This window comes from Bufo gargarizans, chromosome 2 (genome assembly GCF_014858855.1).
Source record: "Bufo gargarizans isolate SCDJY-AF-19 chromosome 2, ASM1485885v1, whole genome shotgun sequence".
Taxonomy (NCBI): Eukaryota; Metazoa; Chordata; class Amphibia; order Anura; family Bufonidae; genus Bufo; species Bufo gargarizans.
The window spans coordinates 352,490,486-352,515,546 of record NC_058081.1 but is presented as its reverse complement, the minus strand read 5'-3'; the positions used below and the strand labels follow the sequence as shown (position 1 = coordinate 352,515,546).

Here is a 25,061-nt window from a genome sequence, read left to right as displayed (position 1 = left end):
ATATTTTTAGTGGACAACCATACCAGATCACCCACACACAGGTCCGGACCAGTCACACGTCTCTTGTCAGCCATTCGCATATACCTCTCACCCATCCTCTCCAAATTCCCTTGGATCTTCCGCCAGATGGAAGACAAGGCAGAAGAAAATCTCTCCTCCTCTGGCATCCCAGAGGAACCAGTCCCAGAAAAGGTACCAAACTGAGGATGAAAGCCGTATGCGCCGAAAAACGGCGACTTACCCGTGGACTCCTGCCTACGGTTATTCAAAGCAAATTCTGCTAGAGACAAGAATGAGGACCAGTCCTCCTGATTCTCAGCCGCAAAGCACCTCAAGTAGGTCTCCAGGTTTTGATTAGTACGCTCTGTCTGTCCATTCGACTGCAGACGAAAAGCCGAAGAGAATGAAAGTTGAATGCCAAGCTGAGAGCAGAATGCCCTCTAAAACCTGGAGACAAACTGCGTGCCCCTATCGGAGACCACATCCGAAGGAATACCATGCAATTTCACAATATTATCCACAAAAATCTGCGCAAGGGTCTTGGCGTTAGGCAGACTAGATAAAGATATAAAGTGAGCCATTTTACTGAAACGATCAACTACCACCAAAATGACTGTTCTCCCGGAGGAACTCGGTAGATCCGTAATAAAGTCCATAGACAAGTGCGTCCAGGGACGAGACAGAATAAACAATGGAAGAAGTGAACCAGCCGGTCGAGTATGAGCAACCTTTGACCGAGCACAGGTTTCACAAGCTGCCACGTAATCCACAATGCTCTTACGTAACCTGGGCCACCAGAACCTCCAGGACACAAGATCAAAGACCGACTTACCACCAGGATGCCCAGCAAGGACAGTATTGTGATGTTCCTTAAATACCTTGTATTGCAGGCCCTCAGGAACAAACAACCTACCTGGGGGACAAGAACCAGGAGCCCCCTCCTGGGCTCCCAACACCTCCATCTCCAATTCGGGGTACAGAGCGGAGACCACCACCCCCCAGGAAAGCTGCGAGACAAGGCATCTGCCTTGACGTTCTTAACCCCTGGGCGAAAGGTAACCACAAAACTGAACCTGGTGAAAAACAGTGACCATCTGGCCTGTCTAGGGTTCAGACGCTTGGCAGACTGCAAGTAAGCCAAATTCTTATGGTCAGTATATACCGTAACGGGGTGAGACGCCCCCTCCAACCAGTGACGCCATTCCTCAAAGGCCAACTTGATAGCCAGCAACTCTCTATCTCCAACATCATAATTCCTCTCGGCAACCGAGAGCTTCTTGGAGAAAAAAGCACACGGGACCCATTTGCCAGGAGAAGAACCCTGCGACAGTACCGCTCCAACCCCCACTTCAGATGCATCAACCTCCACGATGAATGACTGAGACACATCGGGCTGCACCAGAATGGGAGCAGACGCAAAACGCTCCTTAATAGCCGAAAAGGCCTGCAATGCCTCATCTGACCAGACAGAGACGTCAGCGCTCTTCTTAGTCATATCCGTGAGAGGTCTTACAATGGTGGAATAGTTTGAAATAAATTTCCTATAATAATTAGTAAACCCCAAGAACTGCATCAAAGCTTTCTGATTCTCTGGTCGGTCCCATTCCAGAACCGCCCGGACCTTTTCGGGGTCCATACGAAAACCAGAGTCAGAAAGCAGATATTCCAAGAACGGAAGCTCCTGCACCGAAAAGAAACATTTCTCCAATTTAGCATATAATTTATTCTCCCTAAGGATCATCAAAACCTGTCTCACATGATCCTGATGGGTCTTCAGATCAGGAGAATAAATTAAAATGTCACCCAAATAAACCACCACGAACCTCCCCACCAGGTGATGAAAAATGTCATTGACGAATCGCTGAAATACTGCTGGCGCATTCGTCAACCCAAAAGGCATAACCAGATTCTCAAAATGACCCTTGTGCGTATTGAAGGCCGTTTTCCACTCATCCCCCTCCTTGATCCTGATCAGGTTGTAGGCCCCCCTCAAATCCAACTTGGAGAACACCTTGTCTCCCACAATCTGATCAAAAAGGTCAGAAATCAAAGGCAGGGGATATGGATCCCGGTCCGTAATACGGTTCAATTCCCGGAAATCCAAACACGGTCTCAGCGATCCATCCTTTTTCTTTACAAAGAACAAGCCTACTGCCACCGGAGACTTAGATGGCCTAATATGACCTTTTGCCAAACTCTCGGCGATATACTTTCGCATGACCTCTCTTTCGGGTTGAGAAAGGTTGTAAAGCCGAGATTTTGGCAATTTAGCCCCAGGGATGAGATTAACTGGACAATCATAGTCTCGATGAGGGGGTAATTCCTGAGCCCCACCCTCCGAAAAGACATCCGCAAAATCTGAGAGATACTGAGGTAAAATCGTAGTGGTCACCCCAGAGATAGATGTGCCAAGACAATTATCCGAACAAAACTCCAACCAATGATTTGTCTCGCTTGCCAATCTATAATTGGGTTATGTTTAATCAACCATGGCAACCCCAAAACTATAGGAGCTGGCAAAAAAAAATGGGAACTGCGGGGAGCTTACATACCTGCCTGCTCTTTTCTTTCTTTTTCACTTCCACCTGCGGTTTAACATAAGGACAAGCAAAAATAAAATGACCACTCTTTCCACAATAGTAACACAGTTTGTGCAATTTTCTAAAGTCTCTACTATTAGAATGGCAAGAAACCTGACCCAGCTGCATGGGTTCCTCCGCTATCCCAGAGTTACCTGTAACATCAGCCGGGGAGGTAGTAGAGACGAAACCACTCGCAGAAGGGATCCCTTGCGCGGAGAGAGCCCTACACCTTTCTCTAATACGTCTATCTAACCGTACTGCTAAAGACATGGCATTCTCCAAAGAGTCGGGGTATTCATGAAAAGCAAGGGCATCCTTCAATCTCTCAGATAACCCTTGACAAAACTGACTAAGTAACGCAGGATCATTCCACTCTGATTCCGTAGCCCATCTCCTAAACCCAACACAGTAAGCCTCTGCAGTATGTTCACCTTGAAATAAATTACGTAACCTCGACTCTGCCATCGAGACCCGATCTGGGTCATCGTAGATTAATCCCAGAGCCTTAAAAAAATTCCTCCACCGACCGGAGGGCTCGAGAACAGGATGGCAGAGAAAAGGCCCAGGATTGCGCGTCCCCTTTAAGCAGAGAAATGATTATTCCTATCCTCTGACTCTCATCACCTGACGACGATGGACGCAGCCGAAAATACCATTTGCATGATTCTCTAAAACGGATGAAGTCATCCGTACCCCTGAAAATCGATCAGGAAGAGACACTTTAGGCTCCACACAAATTTGACCTGCACCTGATGCCAGAGCATTCTGACACCGTGTGACCGAACCACGTAGCTCCGCAACCTCTAGGGATAGCCCCTGCATGCGGTCAACTAACGCTTCAATTGACGCCATCACAAAACCGCTGAGCAATGACAGTCAAAGTTTGGCGGGTTATAATGTCATGGCGGACAAGCACTCAGACACACAGAAAAACCAACAACCAGGCTCTAAGCGAGAAACAGGGGAAGGGTCACCTCCTAGCTAATCCCTGACCTCTCTCCCTGCACTGCTCAGGCCACAGGCAGACCTTGGTGGTAGGAATGCTGTGTCCTCGTGCCTGGGCTAATTCACCCTAAATTTCCTGAGGTGGTGAAAAGGGGAAATAGGAGCAGCCTGCTTGCACAGAACCTGGATGGGAGAGAAGATACCAATACAACTAAAACAGCAAACAACAAGAACAGAAACCACACTTATCTTATTAGAGATGGGACAGAAAACCTTCCTTCCTTCCTTGCTTGCTTCCTAGGCCAGACTGATTTCTATAACCCACTCAGAGCACTGGAATTGAGAGCCATTTAAACTAATGACCCCACCCAATGCACCTGAGGGAGGTGGATCCAGCACGACTCCAAAACAAACACTAAACACGTGCTGCTATTCTGTCCGACATAGTCAAAGCCGGGCATGACACTCTTTGCATAAATGTCATGTAATTGTCGATAAAAGCCTTTGAAACGTATAAAGTGCGTGTAATTATATTTCACTACATCACATAAACAACTGAAGCAAAGATTTAAAAGCAGTTTAGCAGCAAACTTTGTGAAAACTAATATTTCATTCTCAAAACTTTTGGCCATGACTGTAGTTGTGCCCTACGTGTCGTGCAGCCCTAGCCTAAAGCTGACCTACAACAGTGAAAGGAAAAATAGCTGGGTTGTTATGGAAATCTGGAGTAATACTGTGTGTATGTGGAGACTAAAGGCCTACGAGCTTCTATTGGCTAAGGGACATGTGACCATGTGTATGGCATTTGGGATATGAAGAGAAAGACTTGCAGGCTTCTATTGGCTTCTATTCAAGGCCATTTCTATTGGCTAATGCAGGTCATTTTTGGGGAATATCTCAGGAACAGTACGTCTTAGAGAGCTGAGACCCCCACAAAATTTATTTCCAGGTAGCAAGGGATGTGTATACCAAGTTTTGTTGAAATTGATGGTTGCGTTTTTAAGTGATCGTGGAACATACATATATACTTTCTTCTTTATACACTGCTCAAAAAAATAAAGAGAACACTTAAACAACACAATGTAACTCCAAGTCAATCACACTTCTGTGAAATCAAACTGTCCACTTAGGAAGCAACACTGAGTGACAATCAATTTCACATGCTGTTGTGCAAATGGGATAGACAACAGGTGGAAATTATAGGCAATTAGCAAGACACCCCAATAAAGGAGTGGTTCAGCAGGTGGTGACCACAGACCACTTCTCAGTTCCTATGCTTCCTGGCTGATGTTTTGGTCACTTTTAAATGCTGGCGGTGCTTTCACTCTGGTGGTAGCATGAGACGGAGTCTAGAACCCACACAAGTGGCTCAGGTAGTGCAGCTTATCCAGGATGGCACATCAATGCGAGCTGTGGCAAGAAGGTTTGCTGTGTCTGTCAGCGTAGTGTCCAGAGCATGGAGGCGCTACCAGGAGACAGGCCAGTACATCAGGAGATGTGGAGGAGGCCATAGGAGGGCAACAACCCAGCATCAGGACCGCTACCTCCGCCTTTGTGCAAGGAGGAACAGGAGGAGCACTGCCAGAGCCCTGCAAAATGACCTCCAGCAGGCCACAAATGTGCATCTGTCTGCTCAAACGGTCAGAAACAGACTCCATGAGGGTGATATGAGGGCCCGACGTCCACAGGTGGGGGTTGTGCTTACAGCCCAACACCGTGCAGGACGTTTGGCATTTGCCAGAGAACACCAAGATTGGCAAATTCGCCACTGGCGCCCTGTGCTCTTCACAGATGAAAGCAGGTTCACACTGAGCACATAACAGACGTGACAGAGTCTGGAGACGCCGTGGAGAACGTTCTGCTGCCTGCAACATCCTCCAGCATGACCGGTTTGGCATTGGGTCAGTAATGGTGTGGGGTGGCATTTCTTTGGAGGGCCGCACAGCCCTCCATGTGCTCGTCAGAGGTAGCCTGACTGCCATTAGGTACCGAGATGAGATCCTCAGACCCCTTGTGAGACCATATGCTGGTGCGGTTGGCCCTGGGTTCCTCCTAATGCAAGACAATGCTAGACCTCATGTGGCTGGAGTGTGTCAGCAGTTCCTGCAAGACGAAGGCATTGATGCTATGAACTGGCCCGCCCGTTCCCCAGACCTGAATCCAATTGAGCACATCTGGGACATCATGTCTCGCTCTATCCACCAACGTCGCGTTGCACCACAGACTGTCCAGGAGTTGGCAGATGCTTTAGTCCAGGTCTGGGAGGAGATCCCTCAGGAGACCGTCCGCCACCTCATCAGGAGCATGCACAGGCGTTGTAAGGAGGTCATACAGGCACGTGGAGGCCACACACACTACTGAGCCTCATTTTGACTTGTTTTAAGGACATTACATCAAAGTTGGATCAGCCTGTAGTGTGTTTTTCCACTTTAAGTTTGAGTGTGACTCCAAATCCAGACCTCCATGGGTTGAAAAATTAAATTTCTCATTTTTAATTTTTGTGTGATTTTGTTGTCAGCACATTCAACTATGTAAAGAACAAAGTATTTCAGAAGAATATTTAATTAATTCAGATCTAGGATGTGTTATTTTTGTGTTCCCTTTATTTTTTTGAGCAGTGTATATATAGATAATACTTCCCTTTAACACTTTGGGCCTGTTTATTTCTTAAAGGCCATCTGTCAGCAGATTTGTACCCATCAAACTGGCTGACATGGTGGTATGCTTTCTTTTGAAATGGATTTTGGAAATGACAGACTCCATATACGACTACACTACTGGTAATTCTTCTTGCTTTGGCTATTTTTATATAATATATAATCTCCCATAATCACTAGTTTTTAATGCATTTGTATTTTCATGTTGCTGGTTTATCTCTAGCCAAATGATTAGATTTAAATGGGGGTTTAATTACTTCTGTACAGTTGCATTACCTAGAAATATTTTAATGAATATAACTAATTAAATAAACTATTCCCCCTTCCTATATAACAACCCACGCTGACATACCCCACTGAGTTATAGAGTAGACAAATAAAAAAGGGCAGAAAGCATATGCTGCTGTTGGGACTAGGCAGATTAGTGTAATTCCAATATTATCTGGTGTCCGACAGCAGCACAATAGTAAGGAATTATAAAGTAGAACCCACATTTTCAAGGACTCCTTGCTTGGCAGAATTTAGAATTGACAGTCCAAAGGTCACCTCTTCCAATTGTCTCGAATCCAGTCTATAATGGTGGAAAAAGTTAGTGAAGAGGTCCACCTGCAGCAACCAGACATATCAGCACCAGAGGAGCAGAACTCCTCTCAGCCCAAAAGGAGGCTATGGATCTGGTAAAATGTGATTTAGTAAACTTTGGAGGGATGAGACCTGATACGCTTGCCTAATACATTCACATATCCATCTGGAGTTGGTAGGCTTAGAGGGCTTGTTTCTCCTATTTCTTCCTTTGAACATGATGAGAAGATTGTCTTGTTTCTGGAATTCCCATGTTCTCTGTAAGTAAATCTTTAAACAGTATCCAGTTTCTCTCTTCCTCAGAGGCTGGGGTATTAGCTAATTCACATTGCTAAAAGAGGGAACCTTAAGCATGAAGGATTGTAGAAATCTCATTAATACTTTGACCTGAGTAAAAGAAATATAATGTTCAATGGCAGCTAGGGCCTGTAATTCTCCAAAGCTCTTGGCTGAAGTACCTTAATTGCTAATAAAAAAATACATTTTAGGAATTTAATGTTCACCTCTTCTAAAGGCTCAAAGGGAGGAAGGCATACTTTGGCACCACTAAGTAATCCCATGCTGAGAGTGGTTTAAAGATCTTGGGGTACATTTATCAAAACTGGTGTAAAGGAAAACTGGTTTGATTGCCCATAGCAATCAGATTCTACCTTTTTATTTTTCAGAGCTCATTTGGAAAATGAAATGTAAAATCTGATTTGTTACTATGGACAACTAAGCCAATTTTCCTTTACACCAGTTTGATAACTCTCCCCACTTAATTTAGAAATAACAGTAATACATCTCTTTACTGACTGGTGCCACACGAGGGGTATATCTAAGAAAGTGGTAACTTGTACTTTTATAGATTTAACAGTGGCTGCTGTATGCCACTGTTCCCCTGCTTACGACCGCAGTCCCGGGCGCCACGCTAAGTGGTGATCTGTGGCCAGTGCTTCCCATTCACCACTGCATTCCTGGGCTCTGTCTGTGTGGGTGCTGTGGTTCTGGGATCCGCTCCACAGTTTCATCTCAGTCCTTGCCACAGCATGCTTGCTGTTTGTATAGTATTTAGTATATTGGGCAGACTAGATGGTGCCAAATGGTTCTTATCTGCCGACACATTCTAGGTTTCTATGTTTCTTTATGGGTTAGGTCATGTGACCTCTCTGACCAATCCTAGCCCTCCTGCGCATATATAAGTGGCTCAGCCCCCTTCTCATATGCCTCAGTGTACTGTCATGAACCAGCATGTGTGAACCCACTGTGCCATTTGTCCTACCTCCTCTAAGGGCATTGTCTAAGTGAACCCCTCACTCTTCACAGTGCACGGCGCCCGGGACCGAGGCGGTAAGCAGGCTCACAGCGGCTCACAGCAGCCACTGTTACAATAACTAGTCTGACTTGCTGTTCAGAATTGTAAGACTGATGGATGGTACACTTGTAGGAGCTGTAATGGTGGACCTGTTATTCAGTTGTCCCATAAATACTGCAAACAGTTTGCTTTTAAGATAGCACTGCTGATGGGCCAAGGCTCATTATGTGCCAAAGAACAGTTCACATCAGTGGCTAGATGATAGGATGCACCTTGTACCCACTGCAGTCCTTAAGCAGCATCAAGAAGATTCTCCTGGTGTTCAGGTCGGTGTTCCTTACATAGTTTTCACTGTGAACTCACCTCTCTCTCGCCATAGTATTTTGGCTCTGGCTGCTTACGACGTCTCCTGTTTGCATGGGTCATGGCACGTATTGACATACAGTGTGAATGTAAAAATAACATCATGGATGTTTTTTTTTTTTTTTAAGGCAGACAGTACTAGTGGCGCAAAAAGAAAACATCTTGGGATGAGCTGTCGGTAAATTAGATAGTTGCGAACCCTTTCACACTGCGATAGTGACACAGCAGTGAGGCGTTGTATACTGTGGTTTTTCATAATCGAGGAAAAACCACAAAATTGTAACCATAAATTTGGAAAACCAATCAAGCAAGGCAATTTCTAAGATACAAATGTGGGAGGGATATTAATAGTACCTCTGGGATCATTCCAATGAAGAGGCGCATTAGAGGAGGAGTTGGAACGATGTGTATCAGGATTGACGCTGGACTCAGCTGAACTATGCCCCTATCTCTCTCTCATATTGGCACTTCTCACAGGCTTGTGATATGCTTTTCAGCTCAGTTACAGGGGGTTCAGACCTGAGCGTTCTGAAACGAGCGCTCTGTATGCGCGATTGTACAGGCGTTTACAATCGCGCATACAGAGACAGGCGTGCACACATTGTTGCGCGTTCCCAAATATCTATGTGCGGGAATGCGCGACAAACGCCCCAAAAAAATAAATATCTTGGTCAAATGCCAACTTTGTATAAAAAAAAAGGGAAATGTTGTCTTTTGCCAAGATATTTCTCTCACCCAGCATGGGTATATGTAAAATGACACCCCAAAACACATTCCCCAACTTCTCCTGAGTACGGCGATACCAGATGTGTCACACTTTTTTGCAGCCTAGGTGGGCAAGGGGGCACACATTCCAAAGAGCACCTTTAGGATTTCACCAGCCATTTTTTACAGATTTTGATTTCAAACTACTTCTCACGCATATGGGCCCCTAAATTGCCAGGGCAGTATAACTACCCCACAAGTGACACCATTTTGGAAAGAAGACACCCCAAGGTATTCCGTGAGGGGCATGGCGAGTTCCTAGAATTTTTTATTTTTTGTCGGAAGTTAGTGGAATATGAGACTTTGTAAGAAAAAAAATAAAAAATCATCATTTTCCGCTAACTTGTGACAAAAAATAAAAAACCAGGCAGTTATACTGCCCTGGCATTCTAGGGGCCCTAATGTGTGGGAAGTAGTTTGAAATCAAAATGTGTAAAAAATGACCTGTGAAATCCTAAAGGTGCTCTTTGGAATGTGTGCCCCTTTGCCCACCTAGGTGGCAAAAAAGTGTCACACATCTGGTATCGCCGTACTCAGGAGAAGTTGGAGAATGTGTTTTGGGGTGTCATTTTACATATACCCATGCTGGGTGAGAGAAATATCTTGGCAAAACACAACTTTTCCCATTTTTTTGTGTGCTTAATATTTATCTCACCCAGCATGGGTATACGTAAAATGACACCCCAAAACACATTGCCCAACTTCTCCTGAGTACGGCGATACCAGATGTGTGACACTTTTTTGCAGCCTAGATGTGCAAAGCAGCCCAAATTCCTTTTAGGAGGGCATTTTTAGACATTTGGATCCCAGACATCTTCTCACGCTTTCGGGCCCCTAAAAAGCCAGGGCAGTATAAATACCCCACATGTGACCCCACTTTGGAAAGAAGACACCCCAAGGTATTCAATGAGGGGCCTGGCGAGTTCATAGAAATATATATTTTTTTTGGCACAAGTTAGCGGAAATTGATTTTTTTTTTGTATTTTTTTCACAAAGTCTCCCTTTCCGCTAACTTGGGACAACAATTTCATTCTTTCATGGACTCAATATGCCCCTCACGGAATATCTTGGGGTGTCTTCTTTCCGAAATGGGGTCACATGTGGGGTATTTATACTGCCCTGGCATTTTAGGGGCCTGAAAGCGTGAGAAGAAGTCTGGAATATAAATGTCTAAAAAATGTTATGCATTTGGATTCCGGGAGGGGTATGGTGAGTTCATGTGAGATTTTATTTTTTTACACAAGTTAGTGGAATATGAGACTTTGTAAGAAAAATAAAATAAAAATAAAATATCTATTTCCGCTAACTTGTGCCAATACAAAATGTCTAAATGGAGCCTTACAGGGGGTGATCAATGACAGGGGGGTGATCAGGGAGTCTGTATGGGGTGATCACCCCCCTGTCATTGATCACCCCCCTGTAAGGCTCCATTCAGACGTCCGTATGTGGTTTGCGGATCCGATCCATGTATCCGTGGATCCGTAAAAATCATACGGACGTCTGAATGGAGCCTTACAGGGGGGTGATCAATGACAGGGGGGTGATCAATGACAGGGGGGTGATCAGGGAATCTATATGGGTGATCACCCGCCTGTCATTGATCACCCCCCTGTAAGGCTCCATTCAGACGTCCGTATGCATTTTGCGGATCCGATCCATGTATCCGTGGATCCGTAAAAATCATACGGATGTCTGAACGGAGCCTGACAGGAGGGCGATCAATGACAGGGGGGTGATCAATGACAGGGGGTGATCAGGGAGTGTATATGAGGTGATCACCCCCCTGTCATTGATCACCCCCCTGTAAGGCTCCATTCAGACGTCCGTATGCGTTTTGCGGATCCGATCCATGTATCCGTGGATCCGTAAAAATCATACGGACGTCTGAATGGAGCCTTACAGGGGGGTGATCAATGACAGGGGGGTGATCAATGACACAGGGGTGATCAGGGAGTCTATATGGGGTGATCAGGGGTTTATAAGGGGTTAATAAGTGACAGGGGGGGGTGTAGTGTAGTGTAGTGGTGTTTTGTGGTACTTTACACAGCTACCTGTGTCCTCTGGTGGTCGATCCAAATAAAAGGGACCACCAGAGGACCAGGTAGCAGGTATATTAGACGCTGTTATCAAAACAGCGTCTAATATACCTGTTAGGGGTTCAAAAAAATCGATCGCTGCTGGCAGGCTGGAGATCCTGTCTCTTACCTTCCGTTGCTGTGAACGCGCGCGCCTGTGTGCGCGCGTTCACAGGAAGTCACGGCTCTCGCGAGATGACGCGTATATGCGTCACTCTGCGCAGAGCTGCCGCCTCCGGACCGCAGATCTGCGTTAGGCGGTCCGGAGGCGGTTAATGATCCGTGAAACACGGATGGCATCCGTGTTGCATCTGTGGTTATCACTGACCCATAGACTATAATGGGCATGATGGATCCGTGAACAAAATAGTACGTGTGCTGTCCCTGGAGAACATGTACAGCACACATACGTGGAACACTGGCGTGTGAATGAGGCTTAACTCATGTCCTGTTTTTTTAATAATGGGATAAAATTACTTACAAGTAAAACCAAGGCTGGAAGTTTTGCTTTGCTATCTTGTTATTCAAATAAAAGCAAATATTTGTAAATGTCACTACTTTACAATTGAGAAATTAAATCCTAAGCTGCTGATGACATGACTTGAATGTTATATTTGATTATCCCAATATTGAGGGTGTACTCCTTTTAGCCCTGCCTTAAGTAAACAACTTCAGGATACAAAAATGGACAGCGACTGTGTAGAATCTATTAGTTGGGTTCAAAGTGATCACCATGAGGCTCGAAGGAGTCATTGTCTTTGCTGTTGTGGCATTTGGCAGTTTCACAGGTTTAACTCCTTAAGCTTTCTGTTTCTTTTCTTTCTATTTTATTGTATTGTTGTTGTCATTATTTCCATCATTTTATTAGTCATTGTGTGCTTAATTTTTGCATTTATTATTTTTCAGTGTTTTTGCTCTTTGCACTGTTTATTATTCTGGATAAATTTTTTCAGTAATAATGTTATAATATTGAAATATTAAAATGTGTTCTAGCTGTCTGTCAGTTCTCACACCATACCATATTATAGTATATTTGTATTATTCAACCTGCATTATATCTAATTCTATTTTACTTTTTTGTTTTGCATTTGATTTTTTTAGGTATTATCTGTAATCCGGTTAATGGAGAGACAGAGATTGAGGTACACTTTTATTTTTTATTTCAATGATGTAAATGAAAGTTAGCATCATATAACCTCGTTACAGAGCTTCAATCATCAAAAAATAATTCCATTAGAGGGAAACCGGGCACCCCCCCTTCTATTGTGAGGATTGAAGGGGTCCCAGCGGTTTAACCACCACATTTCACACATGTATGGCATATCTAGTGAAAAATCTCTGGAAAACCTTTAAAATACTTTCTATGCTGGCCAGTGTACAGGATAAGATATGTCCATACAATATTCACAAACTGAAGGGATGTCCACTAATTAAAAGAATGTTGCTACCGTGAAACCAGGCATAAGTCAGACAGAAGTACACTAGAACTTTTAGAAGTCACACTTTTGCCTGTGTTCAGGGCAGCAATAGGGAATACGTGACCCCCATTCCATGGTCCAAATTGACAGACCATCTTTCCCAATCAGGTATTTAGAAATATCCTACATATAACCCATACACATTTGTTGCTGGATTACTCCTTTCACACATAACCATAAACTGGTTATACCATGATTTATGTAAAAAATGAAAATCTAGCACATTGTCAGTACCTTTCTAACAAAGCTAGAACCAGCCCTGTACCTCACATGGATCCAGAGATCTCCACATTCAGTGCTTCAATTGCGCTGCTAGATTATCATCAACCTGGCAGCTCAGAGGGTATGTCCTTTCTTTTGTACCATATTTTTCGCCCTATAAGATGCACTGGCCCATAAGACGCACCTAGGTTTTTGAGGAGGAAAATAAGAAAAACAATTTTTTTAACCAAAAGGTGTGCTTTTGGTGGGTTTGAACTAATGTCTGTGCATGATGCTATTATGAGGGATCTGTGGATGATGCACTGTTATGGGGTGGGGGATCTGTGGATGGCACTGTTATGGGGGTGGCTGTGGATGGCATTATGATGGGGGGGTCTGTGGATGGCATTATGATGGTGGGGGGGGGGATCTGTGGATGGCACTGTTATGGGGTGGTGGATCTGTCATCCACAGATCCCCCCCATAACAGTCCCATCCACAGATCCCCCCATCATAATGCCATCCACAGCCCCCCCCCATCATTAACTCATTCACAGATTCCTAGGAAGGGACTGTAGTAGGCGAGGAGAGCGGCGGGGCCGTGCAGGCACTGTACTCTGGCCCCACAGCTCAGTATGTACTGTATTATACGTAGTGTTAATCATCAGATCTAAACTAAATAATAATGTTGCGCTCCCCCTGCTCCCCATGTGTACCGTACTTACATGTCACGCTCCTGTAGTAAGCACTAGCAGGCAGGCCGGGTGGCCGCAACTCACAGAGGTCATGTGCCTGCTCCGCCTACTTTATGAATGAAGTAGGCGGAGCAGGCACGTGACCTCCATGAGTTACGGCCACCCGGCCTGCCGCTAGCTGCTAGTGCTTACTACAGGAGCGTGACATGTGTGTACCGGTAAGCACATGGGGAGCAGGGGGAGCAGGGGGAGCGCAACATTATTATTTAGTTTAGATCTGATGATTAACACTACGTATAATACAGTACATACTGAGCTGCGGGGCCAGAGTACAGTGCCTGCACTGCCCGCCGCTCTCCCCGCCTACTACAGACCCTCCTCCCTCCTCACTAATACATCGCAGTCTGCGATGCTGCAGCATCCCAGAATGCGATGTAAATTGCCAGCATTCACCCCATAAGACACAGGGGTACTTTCCCCCCACTTTTTTGGGGGGAAGTGCGTCTTATGGGGCGAAAAATACGGTAGCTCTCTCCCTGTAACTCCCACAGCTTCTAACTGAACATATGGCTGGAGGCAGTTGAAGATTTCAACTAAGAATGTTCAACCAGCCCAGAGAGACAGACACAAAATAAGAAAAAGGACCAACAGCAGGTGGCGCTGTACATATATGCTGGCAGGCTGTAGATGCGATTTTTTTTAACCCTTGAAAGGTATATCAAACGCTGTTTTGTTAACAGCGTCTGATATACCTGTTACCTGGTCCTCTGGTGGTCCCTTTTGCTTGGATCGAGCACCAGAGGACACAGGCAGCTTTGTAATAAGTAGCACCAAGCACCACACTACACTACACTACACCCTCCTGTCACTTATTAACCCCTTATTAACCCCTGATCACCCCCTGTCATTGATCACCCCCCTGTAAGGCTCCATTCAGACGTCCGTATGTGTTTTGCGGATCCGCAAAACACGGACACCGGCAATGTGCTTTCCGCATTTTGCGGATCCGCACATTGCCAGAACTATATAGAAAATGCCTTTTCTTGTCCGCAATTGCGGACAAGAGTAGGGCATGTTCTATAGGCTCTACAAAAAACGCTGTGTTCGCCCGATCAGGCCTGATCTTGTGCGCACACTTGCGTTCAGTCCGCCCCACCGCAGTGACAGATTTTTTTTTCTGATCACTGCAAAAACACCGTAAAATCGCTGCGGTGCTATAAAGATCACTTTTGAGGGGCATGACGAGTTCATAGAAGATTTTTATTTTTTTTGCACAAGTTAGCGGAAATAGATTTTATTTTTCTTACAAAGTCTCATATTCCACTAACTTGTGACAAAAATTAAATCTCACATGAACTCACCATACCCCTTACAGAATCCAAATGCGTATTTTTTTTTTGACATTTATATTCCAGAGCCCCTAAAATGCCAGGGCAGTATAAATAACCCACAAGTGACCCCATTTTGGAAAGAAGACACCCCAAGGTATTCCGTGAGGGGCATGGCGAATTCATGTAAAATTTAATTTTTTGTCACAAGTTAGTGGAATATGAGACTTTGTAAGAGAAAAAAACAAACAAACATTTTCCGCTAACGTGTGGCAAAAAAAATAAAAAATATTCTAGGAACTAGTATGGTGAGTTGAAAACTTGGAAAAATGCACCGTTTGTCATCCGCCTCAGTGATCCGTGCATCCTGTCCGTCCAAAAAATATGACCTGTCCTATTTTTTTGACGGACAATGGTTCACGGACCCATTTAAGTCAATGGGTCCGTGAAAGAACACGGATGCACACAAGATTGGCATCCGTGTCCGTGATCCGTGGCCGTAGGTTACTTTTATACAGACGGATCCGAAGATCCGTCTGCATAAAAGCTTTTTCGGAGCTGAGTTTTCACTTCGTGAAAACTCAGATCTGACAGTATATTCTAACACAGAGGCGTTCCCATAGTGATGGGGACGCTTCTAGTTAGAATATACAACGAACTGTGTACATGACTGCCCCCTGCTGCCTGGCAGCACCCGATCTCTCGACAGGGGTCCGTGATCAGCACAATTAACCCCTCAAGTGCTGCACCTGAAGGGGTTAATTGTGCGTATCATAGCCCCCTGTAAGAGATCCGGGGCTGCCAGGCAGCAGGGGGCAGACCCCCCTCCCTCCCCAGTTTAAATTTCATTGGTGGCCAGGGCGGCCCCCCCTCCCTTTCTCTATTGTATTATTAACATTGGTGGCACAGTGTGCGGCCTCCCCCGGCCCCCCCTCCCTCTATTGTAATAATAACATTGGTGGCCAATGTGCGGCCTCCCCCGGCTCCCCCCTCCCTCCCTCTATTGTATTTATATAATTGGTGGCCAGTGTGCGCCCCCCCCTCCCTCCCTCTATTGTATTAATAACATTGGTGGCACAGTGTGAGGCCTCCCCCCACCCGATCATTGGTGGCAGCGGAGTTCCGATCGGAGTCCCAGTTTAATCGCTGGGGCTCTGATCGGTAACCATGGCAACCAGGACGCTACTGCAGACCTGGTTGCCATGGTTACTTAGCAATAGTAGAAGCATCATACTTACCTGCTTGCTGCTGCGCTGTCTGTGACCGGCCGGGAGCTCCTCCTACTGGTAAGTGACAGGTCTGTGCGGCGCATTGCTTAATGATCTGTCACTTACCAGTAGGAGGAGCTCCTGGCCGGACACAGACATCGCAGCAGCTAGCAGGTAAGTATGATGCTTCTACTATTGCTAAGTAACCATGGCAACCAGGACTGCAGTAGCGTCCTGGTTGCCATGGTTACCGATCGGAGCCCCAGCGATTAAACTGGGACTCCGATCGGAACTCCGCTGCCACCAATGATCGGGGGGAAGAGAGGGGAGGCCGCACACTGGCCACCAATGTTATTAATGCAATAGAGGGAGGGAGGGGGCCGCACACTGGCCACCAATGTAATTAATATAATAGAGGGAGGGAGGGGGGGCCGGGGGAGGCCGCACACTGGCCACCAATGTTATTATTACAATAGAGGGAGGGAGGGGGGGCAGGGGGGCCGCACACTGTGCCACCAATGTTATTATTACAATAGAGGGAGGGAGGGGGGGCCGCACTGGCCACCAATGATATTCAAACTGGGGAGGGACGGGGGTCTGCCCCCTGCTGCCTGGCAGCCCTGATCTCTTTCAGGGGGCTATGATACGCATATTGTGCTGATCACAGCCCCCTGTAAGAGATCGTGTGCTGCCAGGCAGCAGGGGGCAGTCATGTACACAATTTGGCCTCATGCACACGACCGTTGTGTGCATCCGTGGCCGTTGTGCCGTTTTCCGTTTTTTTTCGCGGACCCATTGAAAATCGGAAAATGCACCATTTTGCAGCCGAGGCCGTGATCCGTGTATCCTGTCCGTCAAAAAAATACGACCTGTCCTATTTTTTTGACGGACAACGGTTCACGGACCCATTCAAGTCAATGGGTCCGTGAAAGAACACGGATGCACACAAGATTGGCATCCGTGTCCGTGATCCGTGGCCGTAGGTTGCTTTCATACAGACGGATCCGAAGATCCGTCTGCATAAAAGCTTTTTCAGATCTAAGTTTTCACTTCGTGAAAACTCATATCCGACAGTATATTCTAACACAGAGGCGTTCCCATGGTGATGGGGACGCTTCTAGTTAGAATACACTACAAACTTTGTACAAGACTGCCCCCTGCTGCCTGGCAGCACCAGATCTTTTACAGGGGGATATGATAGCACAATTAAGCCCTTCAGGTGCGGCACCTGAAGGGGTTAATTGTACTATCATATCCCCCTGTAAGAGATCAGGGCTGCCAGGCAGCAGGGGGCAGACCCCCCCCTCCCCAGTTTGAATATCGTTGGTGGCACAGTGTGCGCCCCCCATCGGGCCCCCCTTCCTCCCTCTAGTGTAATAAATCGTTGGTGGTACAGTGTACGCCCCCATCGGCCCCCCCCTTCCTCCCTCTATTGTTTTAAATCGTTGGTGGCACAGTGTGCGCCCCCCATGCGCCCTCCTTTTATAGCAGTAACAACATTGGTGGCAGTGTGCGGCCTCCCAGCCCCCCCCCATCATTGGTGGCAGCGGAGTTCCGATCGGAGTCCCAGTTTAATCGCTGGGGCTCCGATCGGTAACCATGGCAACCAGGAAGCTACTGCAGCCCTGGTTGCCATGGTTACTTAGCAATAGTACAACAGTAGAAGATTCATACTTATCTGCTTGCTGCTGCGATGTCTGTGACCGGCCAGGAGCTCCTCCTACTGGTAAGTGACAGTTCTTTAGCAATGCGCCGCACAGACCTGTCACTTACCAGTAGGTGGAGCTCCCGGCCGGACACAGACATCGCAGCAGCAAGCAGGTAACTATGAATCTTCTACTATTGTACTATTGCTAAGTAACCATGGCAACCAGGACTGCAGTAGCGTCCTGGTTGCCATGGTTACCGATCGGAGCCCCATCGATTAAACTGGGACTCCGATCGGAACTCCGCTGCCACCAATGATCGGGGGGGGGGGAGGTGGGAGGCCGCACACTGGCCACCAATGTTGTTACTGCTATAGAGGGAGGGGGGCCGATGGGGGCGCACACTGTGCCACCAACGATTTATAACAATAGAGGGAGGAAGGGGGGGCCCGATGGGGGGCGCACACTGTGCCACCAACGATTTATTACACTAGAGGGAGGAAGGGGGGCCCGATGGGGGGCGCACACTGTGCCACCAACGATTTATTACACTAGAGGGAGGAAGGGGGGCCCGATGGGGGCGCACACTGTGCCACCAACGATTTATTACACTAGAGGGAGGAAGGGGGGCCCGATGGGGGGCGCACACTGTGCCACCAACGATATTCAAACTGGGGAGGGGGGGGGGTCTGCCCCCTGCTGCCTGGCAGCCCTGATCTCTTACAGGGGGATATGATAGTACAATTAACCCCTTCAGATGCTGCACCTGAAGGGGTTAATTGTGCTATCATATCCCCCTGTAAGAGATCGGGTGCTGCCAGGCAGCAGGGGGCAGTCTTGTACAAAATTTGTAGTGTATTCTAACTAGAAGCATCCCCATCACCATGGGAACGCCTCTGTGTTAGAATATACTGTCGGATCTGAGTTTCACGATGTAGCTCATATCCGACAGTATATTCTAACATAGAGGCGTTCCCATGGTGATGGGGACGCTTCAAGTTAAAATATACCATCGGATTGGAGAAAACTCCAATCCGATGGTATAAAAGAACTCCAGACTTTACATTGAAAGTCAATGGGGACGGATCCGTTTGAAATGGCACCATATTGTGTCAATGTCAAACGGTTTGGCTCCGCACGGCCAGGCGGACACCAAAACGACTTTTTTTTCATGTCCGTGGATCCTCCAAAAATCAAGGAAGACCCACGGACGAAAAAACGGTCACGGATCACGGACCTACGGACCCCGTTTTTGCGGACCGTGAAAATAAACTGTTGTGTGCATGAGGCCTTTGTAGTATATTCTAACTAGAAGCATCCCCATCACCATGGGAACGCCTCTGTGTTCGAATATACTGTCGGATTTGAGTTTTCACGATGTAACTCAAATCCGATGGTATATCCTAACATAGAGGCGTTCCCATGGTGATGGGGACGCTTCAAGTTAAAATTTACCATCGGATTGGAGAAAACGCTGATCCGATGATATAAAAGGGACTCCTGACTTTACATTGAAAGTCAATGGGGACGTCAAATGGATCCGTCCCCATTTACTTGCATTGTAAGTTAGGACGGATCCGTTTGGCTCCGCACGGCCAGGCGGACACCAAAACTACTTTTTTTTCATGTCCGTGGATCCTCCAAAAATCAAGGAAGACCCACGGACGAAAAAACGGTCACGGATCACGGACCAACGGAACCCCGTTTTGCGGACACTGAAAAAATACTGTCGTGTGCATGAGGCCTAAGGCTACTTTCACACTGGTGTTTTGGCTTTCCGTTAGGGAGATCTGTTCAGGGCTCTCACAAGCAGTCCAAAACGGATCAGTTTTGCCCTAATGCATTCTGAATGGAAAAGGATCCGCTCAGAATGCATCATTTTTGCTCTGTTCCGTCTCCATTCTGCTTTGGAGGCGGACACAAAAACGCTGCTTGCAGTGTTTTGCGGTCCACTTGACTAAACTGAGCCAAACTGATCCCTCCTGGCACATAATGTAAGTCAATAGGGACGGATCTGTTTTCTATGACACGTCTTGGCTATTCTGAACGAATGCAGACGTTTGTATTGTCTGAAACGGATCCGTCTGTGCAGATCCATGACGGATCCGCACCAAACGCGAGTGTGAAAGTAGCCTTACTTGTATTATGCAGTGATTTCTGGAACGTGTCATGTGTTTCACTTCAGTGCAGGTCTGAACTAGTGATAGAATGTAAGAAATATACCCACGTTTGGCACATTGTGCAAAGGTGACATAATTAGGGTTTTAGTCGAAGACAGATGCAGATATAGCAAACGTGTCACTTAAGGCTTTAAATACACAGTTGTAGCAGACTTTAATTAGTTTTTAATGACTTTTGGTTTCTTAATTATCAATTTAAAGTTTGCTGCAACAGTGTATACCTTCTATACACCACAATGAATGTCAAGTTAAAGTCTGCTACATCTGTAATAATAAAAAGCTACACTTTTCCTGAATAAAAAAAAGTTATCCAGCAGCCTACGCTAAACAAAAATCATCACTTAGCTCCTGTTATATGTGCATTTTCATTGCAATAATGCATTTGTGGTTTTGTTTGTATTAAGATATAGTAATAACAGATTATATACATAAAACATGCTAGCAAAATAGGCTGAGTTCACACTTCAGTTATTTCGACCAGGTGAGGGTCAAAAACACAGAATAGAGGCAATCCTTTCCTTTATACCTTATCTCTGTTTAGGTTTCACTTGAGGTTTTGGCTCACAATAACTGATGGAAATAACTGATCGACTATCTGAAGTGTGAACTCAGCCATACTGATGTACTAGCTATGGGCAAAATCAACACTACTGAACAGAAAAACCAGCCTTTTCGATTAGTATGACTGGGCAACATGGACAGTTTTTCTGTTAGATGATTTTGATAAACAAGACCCAAAGTGTTTTGATCATAGTATCTCGACAGAAAACATGACACGTAACATCTGATTGGTTGCTATAAATACATTTCCTTTGTAAAATATTAACGTAATAGTTGTCACACAATTAAACCTTAATTTCTTTACAGCCTAATTGTGATTTGTACAGTCCCATACCAGGAATTGGGCTAGCCTGCAACCGAATGTTAAAACCAGTGTGCGGCACAAATGATCAGACCTACACAAACGAATGTGAGCTATGTTCTGACAGATTGTAAGTCACATTTACACATTAGGATATGTACCATTATTTTATGTGATAATCAAGATTTTTTTTTACTGGTGCTTGCAGCGGTTTTTATCTTGCCGAATCCCTGCTGGATCTCATTACAGTCAATTCGCTCAGGCAAGAAAAGGTAGCATCTGGCTAGGCTGGATACGATGGTCTCCAGCAGACTGTTCCCCTACCGGAACAGCCTGCTGTAAAATTTTAGCACTAGTGTGCAACTAACCTTAGCCTATTATCCTGCAAAAGACCAATATTAGGTACAAACTCAACTTCCCTCATTTTAAGGGCTCATTGATCCTTCTCCAGAAATCTAATAACTATAACTGGTAATATTATTACACTCCAGCAATACCTCCAGGCCCCTCTTGAACTCTTTTAGTGAATTCACCATCACCACCTCCTCAGGCAGAGAGTTCCATAGTCTCACTGCCCTTACCGTAAAGAATCCTCTTCTATGTTTGTGTACAAACCTTCTTTCCTCCAGACGCAGAAGATGTCCTCTCATCACAGTCACAGTCCTGGGAGAGATGGGATAGATCTCTGTACTGTTGCCTGATATATTTATACATCGTTATTAGATCTCCCCTGAATCGTCTTTTTTCTAAAGAGAATAACCCTAATGTTGATAATCTTTCAGGGTACTGTAGTCCACCCATTCCAGTTATTACTTTAGCTGCCCTCCTCTGAACCCTCTCCAGCTCTGCTATGTCTGCCTTGTTCACAGGAGCCCAGAACTGTACACAGTACTCTATGTGTGGTCTGACTAGTGACTTGTAAAGTGGTAGGACTATGTACTCATCACGTGCATCTATGCCCCTTTTGATGCTACCCATTATCTTATTGGCCTTGGCAGCAGCTGCCTGACACTGGTTTCTACAGCTTAGTTTGCTGTTTATTAAAATCCCTAGGTCCTTTTCCATGTCAGTGTTACCGAGTGTTTTACCACTTAGTATGTACGGGTGACTTGCATTATTCCTTCCTATGTCCATAACCTTACATTTGTCAGTGTTAAACCTCATCTGCCACTTCTCTGCCCAAGCCTCCAATCTATCCAGATCCCTCTGCAGTAGTATACTGTCCTCTTACATGTTAATTACTTTACACAGTTTAGTGTCATCTGAATTTTTATTTTATTTTACAGTGCAAGCCTTCCCAAGATCATTAATAAATATATTGAAGAGAATAGGTCCCAATACTGACCCCTGAGGTACTCCACTAGTGACAGTGACCCAATCTGAGTGTGTACCATTAATAACCACCCTCTGTTTTCTATCACTGAACCAGTTACTTACCCACATACAGACATTTTCCCTCAGTCCAAGCATTCTCATTATATATACTAACCTTTTATGTGGTACAGTGTCAAATACTTTGGAGAAGTCTAGATATCCGTCAAGTTTAGAACTTACCTCCTCATAGAAACTTATTAAATTAGTTTGACATGACCGATCCCTCATGAGGCCATGCTGATATGATGTTATTTGTTTATATTTTCATTGAGGTACTCCAAGATAGCATGTCTTAGAAAACCTTCAAACAGTTTACCCACAACAGATTTTAAACCCTTTTTGAATATTGGCACCACATTTGATATGCGCCAATCCTGTGGAACAGTCCCTGTCAGTTTAGAGTCCTTAAATATCAGAAATAAGGGTCTGGCTATGACATTACTTAATTCTCTTAGGATACGGGGGTGTATGCCATCTGGTCTTGGCGATTTGTCTATTTTAATCTTTTTAAGACTGTCATGGAACCATGAACCAGACGTACAACAAGAGATAAGTGGAAATAAGAAGGCTTTATTGAAAATCAAGCTGTAAGGCAAAAGTCCAAACGGATGGCTAAACCGAAGCAGGGTCTTGCGAAGCCAGAGGTCAGGAACCAGAAGGGTAGTCAGACGAAGCCTGGATCAGGAACCAGCAGGGTAGTCAGACGAAGCCTGCATCAGGAACCAGCAGGGTAGTCAGACGAAGCCTGGATCAGGAACCAGCAGGGTAGTCAGACGAAGCCAGGATCAGGAACCAGAAGCAGCAGCAGTCTTAGAAGCATGTGAACACAGGAGGACCAAGCAAGGAACTGAAGCCACAGACCTCCTATATATATGAGCTAGGCATCCAGCTCCTCCCAGTGGGAAGGAGAAGCCGCAGGGTGGGAGGCTACAAGAAACCCAGAAACCAAGATGGCCGCCAGCACATGTCAAACGAAGGAGAACAGCAAGAAGGTAAGACCATGACAGTACCTCGGAAGGCTCGGAGCAAGGCAGGAGCATGGACATCTGCGGAGGGAACCCAGGAACGCTCCTCTGGACCATAACCACGCCAATGGACCAAAAACTGCACCCGACCGCGGACCAGGCGTGAGTCCAGGATATTGCTCACCTCATACTCCTCACGATTGCCCACTTGGACCGGACGAGGCCGAGGAACCGAGGAAGTGAAACGATTACACACCAGTGGCTTCAACAGGGAGACATGAAACACGTTGGAGATCCGCATGCCAGGAGGAAGCGCAAGGGCATAGGCTACCGGGTTTACCCTGCGAAGCACTCGGAAGGGACCAACAAAGCGAGGCGCCAGCTTGGGAGTGGGCACTCGAAGGTTGAGGTTGCGGGTGGACAACCATACGCGGTCTCCGACCTGGTAGGAAGGAGCGGGCGCTCGTCTGCGATCAGCCTGGAGTCTCTGGCGCTGCGCAGAGACCTCAAGGGACCTCTGGATCTGTACCCAAGAAGCACGTAGGACGGAAAGGTGATCCTCCACAGCCGGAATATCCTGGGGAGAGAATACCTCCGGTAACACAGCAGGTTGGAACCCATAATTGGCCATGAAGGGAGACGTCCCAGAGGAAGAGTTCACCGCCGTGTTCCTGGCAAACTCAGCCCAAGGCAGGAGGTCAACCCAATTGTCTTGGTGATCGGAGACATAGCAACGAAGGAATTGCTCCAAGGCCTGATTGGATCGTTCTGCGGCCCCATTGGACTGAGGGTGGTAGGCAGAGGAGAAAGAGAGATGAATCCCCAACTGGGAGCAAAAGGCGCGCCAGAACCTGGACACAAACTGACTCCCCCGATCCGACACAATCTCCTTGGGCAAACCGTGCAACCGGAAGACCTCCCTGGCAAAAATCGAGGCCAACTCTTGTGCAGAGGGTAACTTCTTGAGAGGAACACAGTGGCACATTTTGGAAAACCGATCCACAATCATGAGAATGACCGTATGGCCTCGGGATGCAGGGAGGTCCACAATGAAATCCATCCCCAGGTGTGACCATGGACGCTCCCCGGTGGCTATGGGTTGCAAAAGGCCCAACGGAAGGTGCCGAGGGGACTTACTCTGGGCACAAACGGAGCATGCCGCTACATATGCGGCGATGTCGGAACGTAGAGAAGGCCACCAGAACAGACGTGAAACAGCCCAGGACAGCTGATTCTTTCCAGGATGCCCCGCGGCCTTGGAGTTATGGTAGGTTCGCAACAACCGAGTGCGCAACTCCTCAGGCACAAAACATCTGCCGTTGGGTCTCCCAGAGGGAGCACCAGATTGAGCCGCCAAAATCTGCTCACCCAGGGGAGAGGTCAGGCTGGTGCGAATAGCGGCCAGGATCTGATTCGGAGGTATGACCGAAGTCGGAATCGACTCCTCCCCGGACAGCTCGGAGTACTGCCGTGATAAGGCATCCGCTCTGATGTTCTTGGAACCGGGTAGGTAGGAGACCACGTAATTAAAACGTGACAAGAACAGAGCCCATCTGGCCTGACGTGGTGTCAATCTCTTGGCCTCAGAGAGGTAGGTCAGATTCTTGTGGTCCGTCAGGATGAGAACCGGAACCACCGAGCCCTCGAGCAAGTGCCTCCATTCTTTAAGGGCATGCACGATGGCCAATAACTCCCTGTCACCAATCTGATAGTTGCACTCCGCAGAAGACAGTTTCCGGGAGTAAAACCCACAAGGAAGCAGAGGACCCTCTGGTGTTCTACGCTGAGACAGAAGGGCGCCTACTCCCGTCTCAGACGCGTCCACCTCGAGGACAAAAGGCAACCCAGGGTTGGGATGCGA

At 46.5% G+C, this 25,061-nt stretch overlaps 1 protein-coding gene across 1 annotated transcript in view; it reads left to right on the top strand.

Annotated features, from left to right (window-relative positions):
• The first annotated feature begins 6,297 nt into the window (after positions 1-6,297).
• The window catches only part of LOC122925894 (ovomucoid-like), a 38,746-nt gene continuing 19,982 nt past the window's right edge, over positions 6,298-25,061 (top strand). The window contains exons 1-3 of the mRNA XM_044277239.1: positions 6,298-6,307; positions 12,365-12,405; positions 20,867-20,991. Coding sequence (XP_044133174.1) covers positions 20,921-20,991 — 71 coding nt within the window. The 5' untranslated portion in view covers positions 6,298-6,307; positions 12,365-12,405; positions 20,867-20,920. The remainder of the gene's footprint in view (positions 6,308-12,364; positions 12,406-20,866; positions 20,992-25,061) is intronic.